This window comes from Cotesia typhae, unplaced genomic scaffold (assembly GCF_013202065.1).
Source record: "Cotesia typhae breed Kobodo isofemale line unplaced genomic scaffold, CoteBio_Ctyphae contig_48, whole genome shotgun sequence".
NCBI classification, from domain to species: Eukaryota; Metazoa; Arthropoda; class Insecta; order Hymenoptera; family Braconidae; genus Cotesia; species Cotesia typhae.
The window spans coordinates 4,695,802-4,715,206 of record NW_027423756.1 but is presented as its reverse complement, the minus strand read 5'-3'; the positions used below and the strand labels follow the sequence as shown (position 1 = coordinate 4,715,206).

General features: G+C 27.5%; 2 protein-coding genes across 2 annotated transcripts in view; both read left to right on the top strand.

Moving 5' to 3' along the window:
- The first annotated feature begins 2,108 nt into the window (after positions 1-2,108).
- Positions 2,109-19,405, top strand: part of Dscam1 (Down syndrome cell adhesion molecule 1) — an 80,185-nt gene continuing 62,888 nt past the window's right edge. Inside the window, exons 1-2 of the mRNA XM_074246934.1 lie at positions 2,109-2,286; positions 6,028-6,213. Coding sequence (XP_074103035.1) covers positions 6,123-6,213 — 91 coding nt within the window. The 5' untranslated portion in view covers positions 2,109-2,286; positions 6,028-6,122. The remainder of the gene's footprint in view (positions 2,287-6,027; positions 6,214-19,405) is intronic.
- LOC141529334 (uncharacterized) lies at positions 14,207-15,164 on the top strand. Its single transcript, XM_074245833.1, has 3 exons — positions 14,207-14,253; positions 14,301-14,460; positions 14,604-15,164. The coding sequence occupies exons 1-3, from the start codon at positions 14,207-14,209 to the stop codon at positions 15,162-15,164; spliced, it is 768 nt and encodes a 255-aa protein (XP_074101934.1).

The window sequence follows — 19,405 nt, the reverse complement described above, 5'->3', positions numbered from 1 at the left end:
AATTTAATTTCAAAATAATGATGCTAATATTGATTAAAAATTTCATAAAAAAAGAACGAAAAATAATAAAATTGTATACTTTTTTTTTATTTATTACCATTTATTATTATGATTAATTCAATAAATGATAAACGTTAAAAAGATGTATCCTTATTTTGAAATAATTTCGGCAACTGTAATATTGGATTATTAGAGTGCGTGGGCAGTTTATTATAAGTCAATGACTTACAAAAAAGAGCGATCAATACGAGAGTATAACGCACTTATCTTTCTTTCACTTTCCCTTCTTGGGTTGAACAAGCTTGCCGAATCACACGTGATTCCTTCATTATTAAAAATGAATCACCATATTATACATAGCATACTCCACGTTTCCTCATGTTAATGATATCATCGTAATATTCTGAAACGTGACATTTAAGCGAAACCAATAATCCAAGTACAATTATCATTAATTTTTACGTGTAATCGTAATCAATTACTTGAAATTATTAGAGCAATTTTAAAAAATTGCCAAAAATAAACGTCATTGATTGTTAGCCATAAAAAAATCGAAAAATCAACATGAATAATTTTTTTTTTAAACTATTATATATATATATATATATATATATATATATATATATATATATATATATATATATATATTTTTTTTTTTTCTTTAGATTATTAAGAGTGTTATAATTTGAAAAAACAAATGAATAAAATAATCTTTAACACGATAAAAAATTGAAAAATGATCAAGATTGAATTTTTTTTCGAACAATCAAAACTTTTTTTTTTTCTAAAAACATATCAAAGATAAATAATGTAAACATAAATAAAATTCTATCAATGATGAAAAATTGAAAAATCAACATGAATTAATACTCTTCGATTATTTATATGATTATTCAAAATAAATAAAATACTTCTTCTGTTTATCAAAAAAATAGATTAAATAAAAAAATTTTTTCTTCAACTATTAAAAATGAACATAATTGAATATTTTCAAATAATTGCATATTTTTCATTTAAATTTTATTAGAAACAAAATAATTTAAAAGAGACATAATTTTATTTTAATGAGAAAAAATCAAAATATTTTATAATCGTGATTGGAGATAATTTATATATAAATTCTATAATTAATATATTATTCTAATAAATCAAAAATAAATAAAAAAAAACAATAATCTAATTTCAAAATTATAAATTTTCATTAGGCTAACAGACATTAAAAAAATTTTGTATTTTTTTTTTATTAACTCACAATTTTATTTAAAAAACATTTACACAGTAAAAAATTTTGCTTCAATGCGTCAAAAAATTTTGTGTTAAATATTTAACACTCTTTTATGTTAATTTAACACTTTTTTCGTGTTAATTTAACACAATAAATGTTAAATTTACATATAAAAGTGTTAAATATTTATAATACTGAAGTTAGCCGACATTTAAAATTTTTTATTGTAAAATTGCAATTAAATAATTAAAAAAAAATCTGACATGTAAAAAACTTGAAAAACTCTAAGTGCAATTTTTTATAAATATCTTTTTAGTTGTAATTTAATTAATAAAAAAAAAATCAAAAATTTTTGGACGTCTGCTAACTTTACTGTCATAAATATTTAACACAAAATGTTTTGACGCAATGACGCAAAATTTTATCATACTGAAATTAGCGGTCAGCTTTCAATTATAACAAATTAATTACAATAAAAAAATGCTTCTAAAAATTTTCACTTGTAATTTTTATTAATTTTCACATGTGAAACTTTTTAATAATATTTTTATATAATAATTAATTTGCTACACAATTCTAAAAAAATTTTTAATATCTGTCAACTTCAGTCATAAAATTTTTTACTATGTATTTAAGTTAAATTCTTATTAACAAAAAAAAAAAAATAATAATAAACTATAAATTATCTTTAACATTATCTCAAAAAATAGAATTTCCATAAAAATAAAAGCTCTGTTATAGAAAAGTTTATTGTTAACGAGAATAATTATTAATTTTTCCACGCAACATGATCCAACATACTCCCACTCCCATGTCGCGACTGCTGACTCCCCAAGCAACTCGAACCATGAATCTCTCCTTATTCGAGCGCTGTCGAGCGATCAGTACGGTCGTTCGTCTTCGTCGCGGTTATTAATCTCGTATAAAAAATCTTTGCGGATTTTTCGCTGTTTTATCTGTGCACTAATAGTGAAGTATCGCTCTTAAAATTACTGGCGTGCTAATTAAATCCATCATTATCATTATCTAAGTGGTATATCATCAGAGACTTTGGTCGAAAGGTTTGTTTTACTTGTGAATAGAAACGAAAGCGCATTTATTATTTAATCAATTTTGTGCTCTATTAAAGGAGATTATTTATAGTGACCGTTGTGGGGTGAATACACGTGTGTGAATAATAACTTGTGTGCTTTGAATTTATTATCTTGGTGCATAAATAAATAAATAAATAAATAAATCCATAAATCCATAAATAAATAAATAAATAAATGATTAATCATCAATCGTAGTTGCTTATAAGTTGTCAAAATTTGAATTTAAATGCGTCATTTTGGAGTTTTAAGCTTCAGTAAATTTTTACTGATATGCCTAAAGTCATTGAAGATTAAAAAATAACTAATTAAATTTTGTGAAAAAACTTGTCACTATTGTATTGATTATCAAAGTCAGTATTAAGCCGGCGACTCTGTCATATCAAAATCCGGGCGGGGTGTCCATGTGAGGTAGACTCACTTTCGATTCCCAAAGACGCTCGGCAAAAAAATCATAAAAGGTTCGAACATTTGCAGCTGTCCCATTATTCGTCTTAAATTTTGGGTCCAGACAGGCTTTTTTTAATTTTCTCTCTTTCTCTCTCTGTGGTTTTCTTATCCTTTATCTCTATTTTTAACCATCTGTCATTCCCACGAGAGAGTAAATAACCCACTCCTCATACACATCATATCTTCATAAAAAATACCATTAAGAGTTCTGGAGTAATAAAAACAAAGTTAATTAATAAAATTAAACAGAAAAGAGGAATTGCCGCATTTAAAATTGAGTTTCCGGTTAAAACAAGACTCTGAAGTATAAACGGAGCTGGTGGTATACTACCTAGTATTCGTTGCTAAATTGGTAACACACAAAGTGCCTTTTGTATTTTTTGAGCTAAGAAATTGAACAGTTGCTCGCACGTTGCTTTCAGTGTGAAACAGAGCAGGTAGTAGTCTAACATATATACATATATGACATCGTCGAGTCTGGTTTTTCAGGTTGCTTTTGTTGAGGGCGGTATTTTCCTCAGTACCGGCCCTGGTGTTTAGTACGCCTGCGTCCGAGATTATCTTCCCCTGTGAAGAACTACCCCATTGCAGCTGTCTACCGACAACAATGCCTTTTCAAACACAATAAAATAGATCTAGAAAAAAACTACGATTTATTTTTACTCCAATCGAATCAAGTTTTATATTTTCGTTCGTCTTTAAATCTGCTCTTGCTCCTGGAGATTATTCACCGAATTCATTTTGGATCCAGACTCTTATTTTGGTGGATTTTAGATTTAGTGATGTCAGTTAGCTGTGGTACGGTCCTGAGGAGCACGTCCTATATGACATGGGAGGCAGATGCACGGTTAGCAAGCTCTCGAGGTTGGCGATCAATAAACCCACAGCCACATAAGCAGAGAAGAGCGTGAGCGAGAAACTTCACCGGCGCTCTTTTGGAGCCCCTTACGCCCTCACGACCCTCATCTCGACATCTCTTGGTATCATCTCTTCTCTTCTCGTCTCTTCTCGTTTCACTACCGAAACTCGCCCCCTTCTTCCGCTCGATTCTATTCGTTCATGTTGTCCACGCTATCTAACACGTGTACTCACACACCCTCATACTGATACAAGTCTATGCATGTAGGCTTATAATATAAAATATATATCGTGTATTTCATAAAAAAATTCAACCTCATCACCTTTACTTTCATCTTCCGGATATAACAATTTCTCATTTCCTCGCTGATAATTTTCAGCATAAATAACTTCCTATTAGATGAAAATTGAGACGAGAAATTTCTACTGTTGCTCTTCTAGGGTATTTTTAAATTCATTTTTAACCAAAATTTTTATGCCTACATGGGAGAGGAATAAAATTTCATGAGTAATAAAAACAAATTTATTTGGTTGAATCATCCAAGGTTAAGATGACGATCTCAAACTGGTAGACAATTGTGTAGAATGGTGGGACAATATGAGAATTATAAGAGTAGAGTAGTAACACTGACTAGTATACAGTGAAAATTCCTATTTTCTTTTATATATAACTAACATATGTGTAAGATGGAAAAAGATTGGCAGCCAGTCGTCTTAGTCGCGATATAATCACGTCATTCTAGCCAGCAACATGAAATCATACAAGTGTAGTTGGTGTATCTTGTAGTAACAAGCTGTTAAGATAGTTATGGAGTAAAAAATATTAATATTTTCACATGTTAAAAAGTTTAAAAACAGATTCTAGATTGTTATGTTTTTTGAGCTATTTCAATTATGGATTTTTTATTTTTATTTTATGTTCCATTACATAAACTCAACAGCCCAGGGACCAATAACAGGGCTGCTTAAATTTTTACAATGTTGAAGATTCTGACAGTGTATGAGATTTAAGTTAATTTATAGCTCTATATAAACTAAAGCTTAATATTTGAGCCATTATTGTAATAAACAGATAGCTTAGTAACTGAGGAGCTGATTTTCAAAAGAGTATTTTTTCATATTTTAAAAGAGCGGTTTTTTTAATTTTTAAATATTAATTACTTCGAAAATTATAAAGATTTCTAAATAAAAATCGAATTGTAGCTTCATAACCGATAGCACTTTATACCAAAATCAAAAAAGTTCAATAAAAATATTTACAATTAGAGATAACCAGTGTTTTGTCTTGATTGGATTGGCTCTAGTAAAATAATTAATGTTTAATGTTTTAAATTCTAGGATTTTATAACGCAATCATTTATCTCAATTTTTGAAGCTGAAAAGTTTTGATTAAAAAGTTGATGATTAATTATAAATGTGTAATTAAAAAAATCATAAATAAAATGATAATTAGTACAATAGGTGTTTAACAAAATGTAATTGATGAATGTAATTTTTAAACAAACATTAATTTTATAAAGCTGTTATTTACGCCGTTTAGAGTTGTAATTTTTGAGCCACGAGGTTGCTTTGTACCTTTTTGATTTGTTCTTTAGTATTCGACTTTTTGATCATTTGTAAATTTTGTATTAGTCATACTCAATACACTTACAATTATTCGAAGATCAAACATGCAGATTATTGATTGAAATTGAATTTAAAATAGTTAATAAATTCTTATAATAATTTTGAAAGTAATTTTATTTTAAATACAAACATTTATGCCCAAATTTCGATGAAATAATTGTTCCATATCGTTCGTAAATTTTTTTAAAGGATAAAATATTCTTCGATGTATAAATTCTAGAACTTCGAATCTCGATATTCAATAAATCTTTCCCCGTATCTAAATTTGGTTAAAATTTCAAACTTGAAGTGTTTTTTTAGAGCAAAAGGTCATATATTATTTTACGAACTTCAAAACTAATGAATAAAAAATAAATATCAACGGATAACTGACCTAAAGAGACTATCAATTTAGGTGATAAAGGCGCCTAGATATGATGAATTGAAACAATCGAAATGAATTACCGGAAGCAATAAATTTACGTATAATAAAGTCCTAATATAACGAGTTATTTAAATCACAATATTTTATATTAAAAAATACAATATTTATTGTTTGATTATACAATAATTGCATTTTCAAGCACATGTGGAAGATGAAATTTAGTAAACAGAATTAAAGCTAATCGTCTATGATCTACTTTGACTGCAGCATAAGTATTATAAATTATAACACTTATAGCAAGTTAATAAGTTTAAATGTCAAGTAAGATTAAATAAATGCAAAGCACATGAGTAAATAAAGTGTTATATATTTATAAATAGTTAATATTAATATTATTATTGTGTGTTTTTTAGTGTTATTTATTTAAATTTTGAGAAAGTTTGGTGGCAAGTGTCTTTTATCACGTGTATTTTGTGCAACTGCAGGTGTGCTGCTTGCCTAAACTACAATGGGCCTGTTGAGGATGCTACGTGAACCACCAGGAGGGCGTGATATTAATCTTATCATGTTCTGTATGGTGTCTTTTATGTTTTTCAACTGTGAGTATTTTTCATTTGTCAATACTATTTTTTATTATCACTTTAATTTTAGTGTATTAATTTATTCTGATCCGATTTTTGAATCGTAACTTTTTATTTCATTAGCGATGTAATTATACACACATTGGTTATCGTTATGAAACTAGATTAAATAATTTGCTATAAATAAACCATTTTAATAATAACTAAACGATTTTGTTAATTTTAAATAAAAAAAATCGATTTTTAAGAATTGAGTTTTTGATTGAGAAGAAAAATTAGTTTCACTATGTAGTTGGTAGGTTGGCAGAATAATTACAAGAACAAATGTCTTTCATTTATACTCCGACTTATTTCTTGGTCGAACAAACTAGTCAATCTTAATAAACGGTTAAATTTAATAAGTTACAAAGTATTTATGTTTAGAAATATTTTCTTGTTTTTGATTTAGAGTAAAAAATCAATTCATTTTATTTTTCATTTGTAAGGATTTATTAAAATATATTATTGAAGTTGTTTCTTATTTTCCCATTTTATAAATTCTATAAAACTAATATTGTTCAAAAATTATTGAAGCCAATTAAGATATTGTAAAGTTGACTCTAAAATAATTATTGATATTTTCAACTTAAATCAAATCCCTTTTTTCTGTTTCTGGTACGCAGAAAAAAAAATCAACTTGAATCAAGTAAATAATTTTGAAGAATTTTATCTTCTTGATTTGAGTAATAAAATTCTTAAACTAAGAAATTTTTCTTGGTTTAAATTAATTTTACTTGATTCAAGAATTTTTGGTCTTGATTGAAAATAATAGAATTCTTCAGAATTATTTTGTTGGTTTAAGAATTTTTTTCTGGGTTCAAGTTAATTTTTTTTTTTTTTTTTTTTTTTTCAGTGTACGTATTAAAAAGTTCTGAGTGCAATGGTTAATTGAAATTTTATCAGAAAACTCATAGAAACGAATTTCACAAAGTATAAATATGTTAGGACTATGAAATCTGCAAATTGTTAAATTTTTTTAGTAAATAAAAAAATCAAAAAATTATGTTGACTTTAATATGATTCGAGGAAGTGTTTAAAAGAGCTTAATTTGATGATTTATAAAACATTCGTTCAATTTTTAAACCGTAAAAATATTCAGAAAAAAGTTACTGATAAAGATACTACATAAATTCTGATGGTATGAATGTAAGGGTTTAAAAATTCTATAAAAATATTATTTTACCATTACAATATTCTTTACAATTCCAAAATGTCCAAAACTAGCACTAAGGTGTTCAAAACCGGTGGTTCTACTCTATGTAAAAAGAAAAAATTTCATTTAGAGTTAAGAGTTAAACTGTTAAGATTTCAACAGTTTCATAGAATTGTTAGTTGAAAAAGTTTTTTAGGTAAATTCGATTTTTTATTAAAAAAAAATGTTCATAAAAATAGCCTCATCCGTCTCATAAAGGATTCATTGAAAAGATAAATGGATTTGTAAGACGATAAATGATAGGTAAGCGAGAATGTAGAACTTCGGAGTCAACTTTCTAGCTAGCGAAAAAATTTACGTCTCTACGCTATCTATCGGGGTTTGTCAAAACTTCTTTTGAAAGTTATGCCAGAACATATTTTAAAGATCTCAAGATTGTACATACAATTTTTTGTCGACCGGTGTTACCTTAGAAATACCAATAATTTTTGTGAAAAAATTTCAATTTAATAAAAAATTAAATAAAAAATTTTTTATCGAAAGATAAAACATTGTAATATAATATGAGTACTAAACTTCTAGATATATTGATTGAAGTCATTATGATCAATTGGCCTATAAAAATTAGAAGACTTCCATGTAGTATAAGTTGAGTACACTATTCAAATACCTTTATATTTATAGTAAAGTAATCCTTAAAGAATGTGATATTGGGCATATTTGTTTAATAAAACATATGTATCTGTTATTATCTGTCTCATATTTTCACGAGTGTTTGTTCTTAGGTTACCGGTTGAAGTTTGACTCCAGAAATTTAAAATGCTGAAATTTTTAAATAGAAATAACTCTTCTAGTTCTAAGTGTAAAGAAAATTAGTTATGGTCATCAATAAGAATTAATATAACACTTGAAAATACCGTTATAAAGTGAATAATTGAGATTTTTTTTTTTTTTACAAGAACAAAAAAAACTTTATGGTGTGGGAAGTTTTTTTTTGGTTCAATAGAAATTATGACCCTTTAGTTTTGTATACAGGAAGTATATTGAGTGTTTTTTTGTTATAGCGAGATTAGAATGCTTTTGAAGGGGACGTAACTATACATCGCATCGGCTAGGGTTTGTGCTCTTGACAGTATTTTAGTTGCTATTCATTGTAAAGGATGTTATTATGATTATAAAACGCGTACACTTGTATGCGCGTGCTTGCAAATGATTCTTTTGAAGCTGATCGTGATAAGGTCGCTAAGGATTAATTACTGCGATTAATTAAATTCATTATCAAGGGTATTGGAATTAAAAATCAAAGAATAATTTCACAATTTTTTTTTCTTAAGGACGTTCCAAGAAAAAACCGTTTCCTTAAATTTTTTTTAAATTTTGAGTATTTATACTCATAACTATCCTCAATACTCAGGAATTTTTTTAAATAGTCCTTGCGGCACTAAATTTTGAAATATTAGCATTTAAAATTTGTATATTTTACATATAAACTCTATGCAGACTGATGTTCAAGCGAACGTTTTATTAAATATCAATTGTACTTTTCTTAGGATTGTTTTGAAAAACTGAGAATCATTAATTGAAGATATATCAAGTATTTTTTATCAAAAATAATATAAACGAGCGGTATTCATTTTTTTATAAAAAATGTTTGAAGTTAATGACTTTCGATATTTTACGTGAGTGGAAGTAAGTGAGCGATAGTCTGTAAAGAGAGGCAGCTATAGTGGGTGAGAAAGAAACCAATAGCCATAATCTATTGGTGTCTTTAACTTGTCAATGAACGTCCTTAATATTAATTTTGAAAATTTCCAATGTTTTGTTTCTTCAATCTTTATCTATAATCAATATATAACAATGATATTAAAAGTTATAAAATATAAAATAAGATAGACAGAACCGTTAAAGTGCAAAAATGTATCACGAAAATATATACTTATATAGAGAAGTAACAGAAAGAACTCTACACATTGTATTAAGTTAAAATAATTGAAATAAGTGAAATAAGTAAATGTAAATTAATAGAATTAAGTTTATGTAAGGTTATATGTATTCAGTCCTATTTCTAGGCCCTCAAGGCTGAAATAAATAATAATAAAAGTAAATTTAACAATGATATTATTTTCATCAGAAAATCTTAATACAATTAATAATTATCGTGAGCATACTTTGATATTTTTGATAACAACGTTTTTATCGATGTTTACTTGCTCTGCAACTTATAAATACCTACTGCTAATAATTTTACCTTAAAAAAACCTGACTTTTTAATTTTTCTAGCTTACGATAAGATAATCAATAACAATCAGGAATTACCAATACTAATAAAATTGGTTCCAGAATTCGAATTAATTTTCTGATATTAAATTTTTGCGTAAAAAAAAATATTTTGAAAAAAAATGCGAATTTGAAGAAAAAGCTTTTCCCCAGTCGAATATTTTTTTTTCTTTCAATGTGTATGCAGTGGATGTTTTAATTGCTGTTCTATTTTCCATCGCACTTTTTTTACTTTTTTCAATTATTCTTCGTGGAGGTTTTAAGATAATTAGTTTTCTCAAGTAGAGCTTAAATCTAAAATAGGTCATATTTTTTATTTATGTATGTTAAGAGAATAGAAAATATCAAGACTTCTCACTTTAATTTTATGATACTAATTGAATTCAGCAATTCAACTCGATATGCTAATGAAATTTAATGATTGACTTTATTCGATCAAAACATTTTCCAAACAAAATTATTAATTTATCGTAATTAACTCGACTAGTAACATTTACTAATAACAACGGGTGGAATAATAAATATCGTTAAAATTAAAGTCCTAATTAGTAATCCACATCCAGAATAACATATAACTCCATTCATATATAAAAATTAAATGATAATTTACGAAAGAAGATAACCTCAGTGTGACTTTGAAGCGTTGCAGTAAATGTCCCAGTTTTCTGGGCTGTCTCATTTCATTAACTAATTACTAAATCATGGCTTTTTAATTGATGTATTGTTTTAATGAGTACTAATTCAAATACAGTTCAATAAAAGTATGATACCGATGAATATTAAATTAATTTCTATTGTACATTGTTAATATTTTTCTATTTGCATAACTTTTGGTATTAAAATTATTAAACGCTATTAAAAATTAAAACCACGAGTAAGCTTTTGACCTCGTTTCTCGAACCGGTCTTTGTTTGCATCAGTGCCTTGTTGCACCATTTTTAGAGTACTTATTATGAATTTTATTCGGTCATCAAATGAGTGAAAATCCAAACTTATTGATTGTCCTATAAACTATTTTTCATGTAATTTACTGACATTTTTGTATTATTAAAAAAAAAATTTTTTATCTTGCTCATTAAATTATACTTAATAATTTAAATAAATTTTTCTCTAATAAAATATGTAATTAACGCAATAATTAATGAGTTAAAAACAAAAATAAACGAACATAATGAGAAAAAGTTGAATCATTAACGAACCGGATGTTATTATTTTTCTAAATGTCGTTTATTTTAATTAATACACGGGTTCATTTTCCACAGTGTATCGTTGAATGTCTGATTTTTTTATATCTGAAATTTGATATTTTTAAAATTTTTGATATAATTTAAAAGACCTTTGTATAGTAAATATAAGAAAATAAAAGTTTATTATTTACAACTATAAAATTAATTTTTTATTCAGTAGTTTGATGTCTAAAATTTTTAATATCTTTTTTTTATTGAAATTTGACTAACATTCTGTTTGTCAATACTGAAACACGATTCAAAATACTCCGCGTTGATATTAGGCTTGCTATAAATAATCAGATATTCTTTTTTTAAAGATCTTTTTTGTGGTGTATATTATGTTTTTAAAAGAATATATCTGCTAAGTGAGAAAACACGATACATTTTATCTTTATCAATAAAATTCAGCTAATCTTAATTTTTTGAATAAAATAGTTAAAAATGAATGATTAAATCTATAAAATAAATATGTTGTGATTTACTTTATTTTTATAATTTAAATTTAAATTACAAAAACAACTATGTACTTAATTAGTTTTCTTTTTTTTTTATATTAACCCTTCAACACTTGTCCTATAAGAGATTTTTTTTTCACGCTACAACACTCAGCCCATAAAATGTCGCTGCAGTGCAACTGAGATACTCGAAAACATGCGAGTTCTGAAGGGTTAAACGAAATAAATGTTTTTATATGTGTTTTTTTGTACATATGTGTTAATATTATCCTGCAATACTCTTATTAGAAAAAAAGGATTTGAAATCATTGAAAACAATCTGTACACAGAAAAAAGGTTCACGTGAGCTAAGAAAATATTTTTCTTTCGAATTATTTTCTTGAGTGAAAACAAATTTTTTTTTTTGACCCAAGAAATTTCACTTATTCCAACAAATTAATTCCCTTGCTTTAAGAAATACGTATCTTGATCCAAGAAAATTTATTTGAGTCAAGAAAATTGTCTTGTTTTGATAAAATTTAGTCTTTGCTGCAAAAAACTTAGTTCTTGATAGAAATCAATTTTTTTCTCTTGAGAAAATTTCTCTCTTGCTCTAAAAAATTAAATATCTTGAGAGTAAATTTTCATTCATATTTTTATTGATTAACATGTCAAATGGAAAGATCAAATAATATGGAACCATTTTTTTTCATTCAGTAATACAAAAATTTATTGTATTAAATATTTATGATAATTGAATTAAGAAAAAATTACTTCCACCAAGAATAGAATTTTAAGAAAAATTTTTACTTCGGCCAACACAACTTCGGTCTTCCTTCAGGTACCCGAAAATTTTCTTGAGCCAAAGAATTTTGTCCTCCAGTCAAGAAATTTTTCTTTCTGTGATATAATGTATTTTTAGGTAATCTTTTCAGATTTATTTTTCTAATAAGAGTATGAATGTAATCGGGGCATTTCGAAACCAGAAAATTTTTCTATTTTGATAAGTTGAGAGCAGACGTTCCATATTATCAGAGGCATAATTATAAAACAATGAACTTCTATGAAAGAGTCAATGAATTCTTTTAAGTTCATTATTGAAATACTCAATAATCTCTAATATCCTTTAAAAGGTTTAAGGAATACATTTTTTTAATATTTTTTCTTTCAATTCATCAATTATTATTCTTTCTAACAGCGTGATTTTTGAAATTTTTTGCGCCTTAGTTTATTTTCACTTAACAGTATTGAATTACCTTAACGTATAATTAATCGTTGCTGTTTATATTTGCGGTGTTGACTATAATATGTTGCTCGTCACGCAATTACTAATTACAAATAGTGTAGCCACAAACTGTTAAGAAATTAAAATGCTATTAAATTATTCTAGAATGAAATTACATTTATTCACGGTCAATATTAATTTCCAACCGTATTAACTGTAAACTGTTAACTAATAATTTATTAAAAGTGTATTTTTTTAGTAAAACGTTCGTTAATCAAATTTAAACTTAATTAGTAATTCCATTACATATTTAGATAATGGGATAATATCCGTAATATAATGATAGATCTGTTGAATATTGAAGGGTAGTGAATGATGAAATATGATTTATTGCAACTGTTGAGAGTAGCATATTGATTCAATCGTTGTTCGATTTTGCCATAAAATTAAAAAAAAAATTTTTGTAAACATCAAGAGTGAATTCAAATTATATAATTACAATTTATAATTAAAATGAGTTGAAAACTACAAATCTCAAAAATAATACAATTTTATTACAATAGTACGATTGATACTCTAAGTCTGTATTTTTAATTATTAAAAATGTTTCTTGTTGTTTTTTTTTATTTTGTTAATTTTTATTTAAGTGCTTTTTGTAAAATGAAAGTAAAAATTTTATTTTTTTATGAAGCTCAATTTTAATTGCAAAAAATTCTTAGTTTAATTTTTTTTGCTGGTTTTCTGTAGTTCATCAAAAACAGTAAAATTATTTTTACTACAATCATAAATCATTACTTTCCTCAATCATTTGATCGTTCGAATTTTTTCATCTGGTTTCTCGGTTATATAAAAAATTGACAAATTGAGTTATCAACCATTTTTTTTACATTTTTTATCGCGACAAGTTTCCTATTTGAATTTTTCAAGTATTATTTTTTAAAGAATTTGAAATTTTAAAATATATTTTTTTTAAGGACGCTACAAGAAAAAGCCGTTTCCTTAAATTTTTTTGAAATTTTGAGTACTTATACTCATAAGTATCCTCTATACGCAGGAATTTTTTTTAAATAGACCGACGTTCAAGCGAACGTTTTACAGTTGAGTCGCATTATGAGTCCAGCTAGTTGTCTTCTTCTTCTAACCAAACTCGCGTTAATAAGAGAGAGACACTAAGAGGGCTCATAACGCGATTCGACTGTATTAAATATCAATCGTACATTTCTTAGGATTGTTTTAAAAAACTGAGAATCATTAATTGAAGATACATCAAGTATTTTTTATCAAAAATAACATAAACGAGCGGTATTCATTTTTTTATAAAAAATGTTTGAAGTTAGTGACTTTCGATATTTTACGTGAGTGGAAGTAAGTGAGCGATAGTCTGTAAAGAGAGGCAGCTACAGTGAGTGAGAAAGAATCCAATAGCCATAATCTATTGGTGTCTTTTTCTTGTTTATGAACGTCCTTAAAGAGTATGATAACCAAGCAAATTAGCCTTTTTCCTGGGAAGATTAAAAAATAATCCGCTAGAGGCAGCACGGGTGGGGGGTACATATGTTTTGAATTCTCTATTTACAACAACGTTAAATGTACATCTTATTATTATCGGAATAAATAAATATTTGTTACAAAAAAATTTTATTTTAAAATTGCCATGCCTACAAAACATTGTGCATTCGCTAATTGTACGTCTGATAGTCGGTACAAGCAGGATGGTGTAAAATTTATACCTTTTATAAAACCACAAGTCGACAGAAAAAGTGTTTGGAGTGGATACACTTATCACGAAGAGCAGATTTAACAATTGATGGAATAAAAAAACACACTTACGTTTGTACAAAACATTTTATTAATTCAAATGGACCAACAATAGAAAATCCTAATCCTTTACCAGCGACAGTTTCAAAGGTTAGTAATTATATATTTAAAGAGGTTATATATTATATCAGTTTGCATATTATGATGATTGAAGGTAATTAATAAACTAAAGTTGCTTTTTTATTGGGCATGAAACATAAAATTTTGTTTTTAATTATTTTATGATTTTTTAGATTCCTAAAGACCGAAAAAGACAGCAAAGATGTAATGAAGAAGACTCAAGAACTGAAGATTGCAAGCATCGAAAACTTATCTGTTCTACTCATGCTGCTACTGATGAATTACTAGCTGGAGAAATTAGTAATAAACATACTAATAGTAATGACAGACTGCAATTAAATTATAATTTCACGTCTGAGCTCGAAAATAATTATAACTTTACGGCTCCAAATAATACTGAGCTTGACGTTGCACCACATTTGCAAATAGTTTCAACGTGTGATGCTGAAAGTCAAACAGAAGAAGATACAGACGTAAAAAAATTAAAAACGGTTATTGAATGTCTGGAAAAGAAATTGGAGAGTACTGCCTTTGATGTCGATTCATGTCGTAATAATGTCAAGAAATTTAAATATTACACAGGTTTAAAACCAGAAGATTTTGATACTTTGTGGGAATTTTTGGGACCTCCTGCTACTGAATCACTGAGAAAGTGGCTTACTACTGAATCTAAAACGGATCGCGAATCACAACGGACACAAAATAAAGTTTCATTAAAAATCAGCTTTTCTTAACGTTAGTTCGACTTCATTCTGGGTTATTACTTGCTGACATGAGCTATCGATTTAACGTTAGCATTGGATATCTCTCCAAAATTTTTACAACGTGGATACAATTTATGTATCAAGAGTTTAAAAAACTAGATATTTTTCCTTCTGCTGAGACAATCAAGAAAAATTATCTCCCTAAAGTATTTAGGAAATTCAAAAATATTCGTGTTATCATAGATTGTTTTGAGTGGAACATGCAAAAGTCTAAAAATTTCAATCAACAAGGGAACACTTACTCAAGCTACAAATCTCACAACACAGTGAAGTTTTTGGTAGGAATTATTCCAACTGGAGGATGTTGCTTTCTATCGGATGGTTTCGAAGGTCGTATTAGTGATAAGGAAATAACAATAAAAAGTGGATTTTTTAATAATATAAAACAAGGAGATTTAATAATGGCAGATCGGGGTTTTAATATCGAAGAACTGTGTAATAAATATAAATGCTCATTAGTTATTCCACCCTTTTTAAAAAAACGTAAATGTTTCAGTAAAGAAGAGATACGAACAGCTAGAGAAATAGCTGCTGCTCGAATCCATGTCGAAAGATTCATTGGACGTATGAAGGAGTTTCGTATTATGCAACGAGTAATTTCCAAAAATATGCTTCCTATTATTTCTCAAATAACTTTTGTAATTGCTATGCTTGTTAATTTTCAAGAACCTTTAGTAATGTAAATAATTCAATAAAAATATAAATTTAAAAACAATTTTTTATTTTTTCCTGAAATGTTTTGTCTAAATTAAAATAATATTTGTAGTATTTAAAATGGTTCATAACAACTATACGTTGTTCATAACAGCTATACATTGAAACATAAAATTTGAAACACTTAAAACCATTAAGTTACATGCATAAAATTACTAACACAACGAATAAACATGAAAATGCTAAGCTTTTTAAGTAATGGTAAGATTTGTTAGTAAGAAGTATAAATAAATAAGAATAGTAAAAGTAATAACAATAATAATAGTTGAGATATGAATGTTTTTATAAGTCTTCAACAAGGATGAGTGATAAATTTCTAGGCAGTCGCATTTCAAAAAATTCACGAGCTAATATTTTATGCACTTTCACTAATTTTCCTGTTAAAGCTTGAATGAAGGTTTCATCTCGATTTATTCTCTCTGTAGCAAAAATATGAAGCCCAGACCAAATAATAAAATCACAGTACTCTAACTCTAATATTGCGAGCGTCAGTTGAATTTGAAAATAATAATTGTGGTTCCTCTTTAAATGAATCTGATTATTTTTAACAGTGTAACATAAATTTTTAGAATTCTTGACTTTATCTAGATCAAAAGGTGAGCAGTCTTTTAATACTAGAGGACATTTAACTTCAATGCATGAAATCATTTTTTGATTTTCAAATATCAAACCGTCAGGACTACATCCTAAACCTGGAAATAATTTATTTACGAAAAGACCACATTTTTAACAATTAAATTATTATTAATTTCAAAATCAAGAATAGCATTAGCTTCATTCTCACGGCCATACACAATTTGAGGTAAATGACTTATGTCATTTTTACACCACAATTTTATATTAAGTAAATTGGTCAAATTGGTACTAGTGAAATAATTTTTACATTCTGATGCTGTTATTCTGAGCTGTCGTTCAGTTAACCACGCAGAACTATTTTGATCAACTTCGATTTCGATAGCTCCAGGTTCGACTGGAGTTAAATTTATTATTAACTGCTCAACTTTAAGCCCTAAAATTAACTGTTCGTCTGGACTTAAATCATAGTCATCATATTTTATGCTCAGTAATGTATTCCACATACAATTAATAGCCTTTTTACTCTGTACAATTTGAAGAAATCTTGATGTGAACTGATTTTTATCATAGTTATCATTCAAATACTTACTTTTTTTTGGAACAAAATTTATTATTGATTTCTTTACGTGTTTGCGTTTGGTCGGATAGCTAACAGTTAAAATATTGTCAGGATTATTGCCTAGTTTTCTACCTTTGTTCCATTCTTTCAACTTAGATGTGCTTGTGAGTGCATCATAACCGTACCGTACCGTATAATCTTCGAGTTTATAAAGTAAGGCAATTATATGAGAGCAGTTTTTTGAAGAAGATGCTGGACACTGACACTGAGCATCTATTATTTGACTACTGTTTTTATCAAAAGCTATACTTATTTTGTACTTCACTGTAACACGAAAAGAAGATTGTACATCTGCTCTTAAGTAATACACTAAATTATTCGCATTGTCTTCCATATTTAACACGAAGTCACTCAAGCAATATTGTCTTCCTCGTTGAAGTGCTTTCGAATTTCCACAATTCGGAAGCTGTTCATCATCATCAGATAAAGTAGCATTCATATCTGAACTATCAATTGGACCAGTAGTAATATAGTTATACATTAAAGCATAGCAAAAAGAACGGGGAATAGCTAGGGATGGAAAATTTGTCCAATTTGTAGTAGGAAAAATGCAGGATGTTGAACTTGGTAGAGTTGGGTTGAGTAATTTCATGCGTTGCTGTTTATCCGCTAAACATTTACCACCATCAATTCCAATAAAAATTTTTTTATCATTACCATTAGCAATGCATTCTTCAATTCTTAAGTATATAAAAAAAAAAAAAAAAAAAAAAAAAACAAAACAACACAGTTTATTTAAAATTTTCAACAATACAATGACATATATAAGAAAATTTGTAAACCTACTAACCTCTCAACAAGAACATTTTTATTACCTGACACGGTTAAGCCACGACATGCAAGCCATCGTTTCAAGTCCCTGACAAGATGATCTTGCACTTTTGCAAATCTTAATTTTGCTCCAGGTACATCATCTTCCGTTAATTCCATTATAATTGACGTACGTTTAACGTTGTTGTAAATAGAGAATTCAAAACATATGTACCCCCCCACCCGTGCTGCCTCTAGCGGATTATTTTTTAATCTTCCCAGGAAAAAGGCTAATTAATAAAATAGTATATTACACACCGAGGGAAGTAAAGTAAGAAATGTCTCAGATCACATGTAATTGTTGGCCGAGGCGAAGCCGAGGTCAACAAACATGTGATCTGAGGCTTTCTTATTTACTTCCCGAGGAGTGTATACTATTTTTTTCCCTGACGAAGGTGTAAAGCGGAAACTTTGTTTAGCGCAGCGGGGCTAAAGTTGACGCTTTACACCCGGAGGGGAAAAAAAATTTTTTTTGCTCGACGGGCAGAAAGCGTCAACTTTCGGCCCGCTGCGCTAAATGAAGTTGCCACTTTCTGCCTTCGTCGAGCAAAAAAATAGCATACACTTCTCGGGAAGTAAATAAGAAAGCCTCAGATCACATGTTTGTTGACCTCGGCTTCGCCTCGGCCAACAATTACATGTGATCTGAGACTTTTCTTACTTTACTTCCCTCGGTGTGTAATATACTATTATCTTTATTATTTCTGAAAAATCATGTGACTAAAGCAAAACACTTATACCCCTTAATCAAATTCTTATGTTCAAATCTGTTCAACATGATTTTTGAAAAATCAAAAATTTTCCGCTCTATGATAGATCACAGCAAGTATTTACAGCCAATTTTAAAGATTATTAGTAAAGATTCTTACTATAGTATACCACAAAGATTAGCAAAGGTTATTGATTATGAAGACCAAATATAGAATATGCTGCTAAAGTTAGCTCTTGATTAATATCGCTTGGTAGAGCTCATAAAAATTAATGTAGCGAGCAGACTTATTACATTGCAATAAAATATTTAGATTTACTACTGAATAATTTAAAAGTACTATAAATTGTAAATGTGAAACTTGAGACAAAAGACTTGTTAATTGGATACTTAATAACATATAGTTAATAAATCGGCTGCCCAATTTCAAAACACAGTAACTGACAATTTTCAGATTTTAAAAAATTTTTCTTTTTAAAAAAAAGTTTGTGCGCAAAATTGATAAAAAATTTGATTTATGAATAAAAAATACTAGAATATAAATATTTTTAAGAAAAATTACTTGAAATTAAGATCTAAAAGTTATAAGAAATGCAGCAAAACTAAAAAAAATCAGGTATAACATTTTTGCAGTGACTGTGTTTTAAAATTAGGCAGCCGTTATGGTCGTAGCAGGTCTTATTATTTCAGTTCTTTACGTCTGAATTGAATAAATAACATCGAAAGCAATACAACAAATTGTATAATATATAACAATAATAAGAATTGATATAACTGTATATC

Excerpts from the sequence above, each read along its gene's own strand:
- LOC141529334 (XM_074245833.1), top strand. The coding sequence starts at position 14,207 with ATGCCTACAAAACATTGTGCATTCGCTAATTGTACGTCTGATAGTCG. Across the intron at positions 14,254-14,300 it reads AATTGTACGTCTGATAGTCG|TCGACAGAAAAAGTGTTTGG; the intron begins GTACAAGCAGGA and ends TAAAACCACAAG. Across the intron at positions 14,461-14,603 it reads TACCAGCGACAGTTTCAAAG|ATTCCTAAAGACCGAAAAAG; the intron begins GTTAGTAATTAT and ends ATGATTTTTTAG.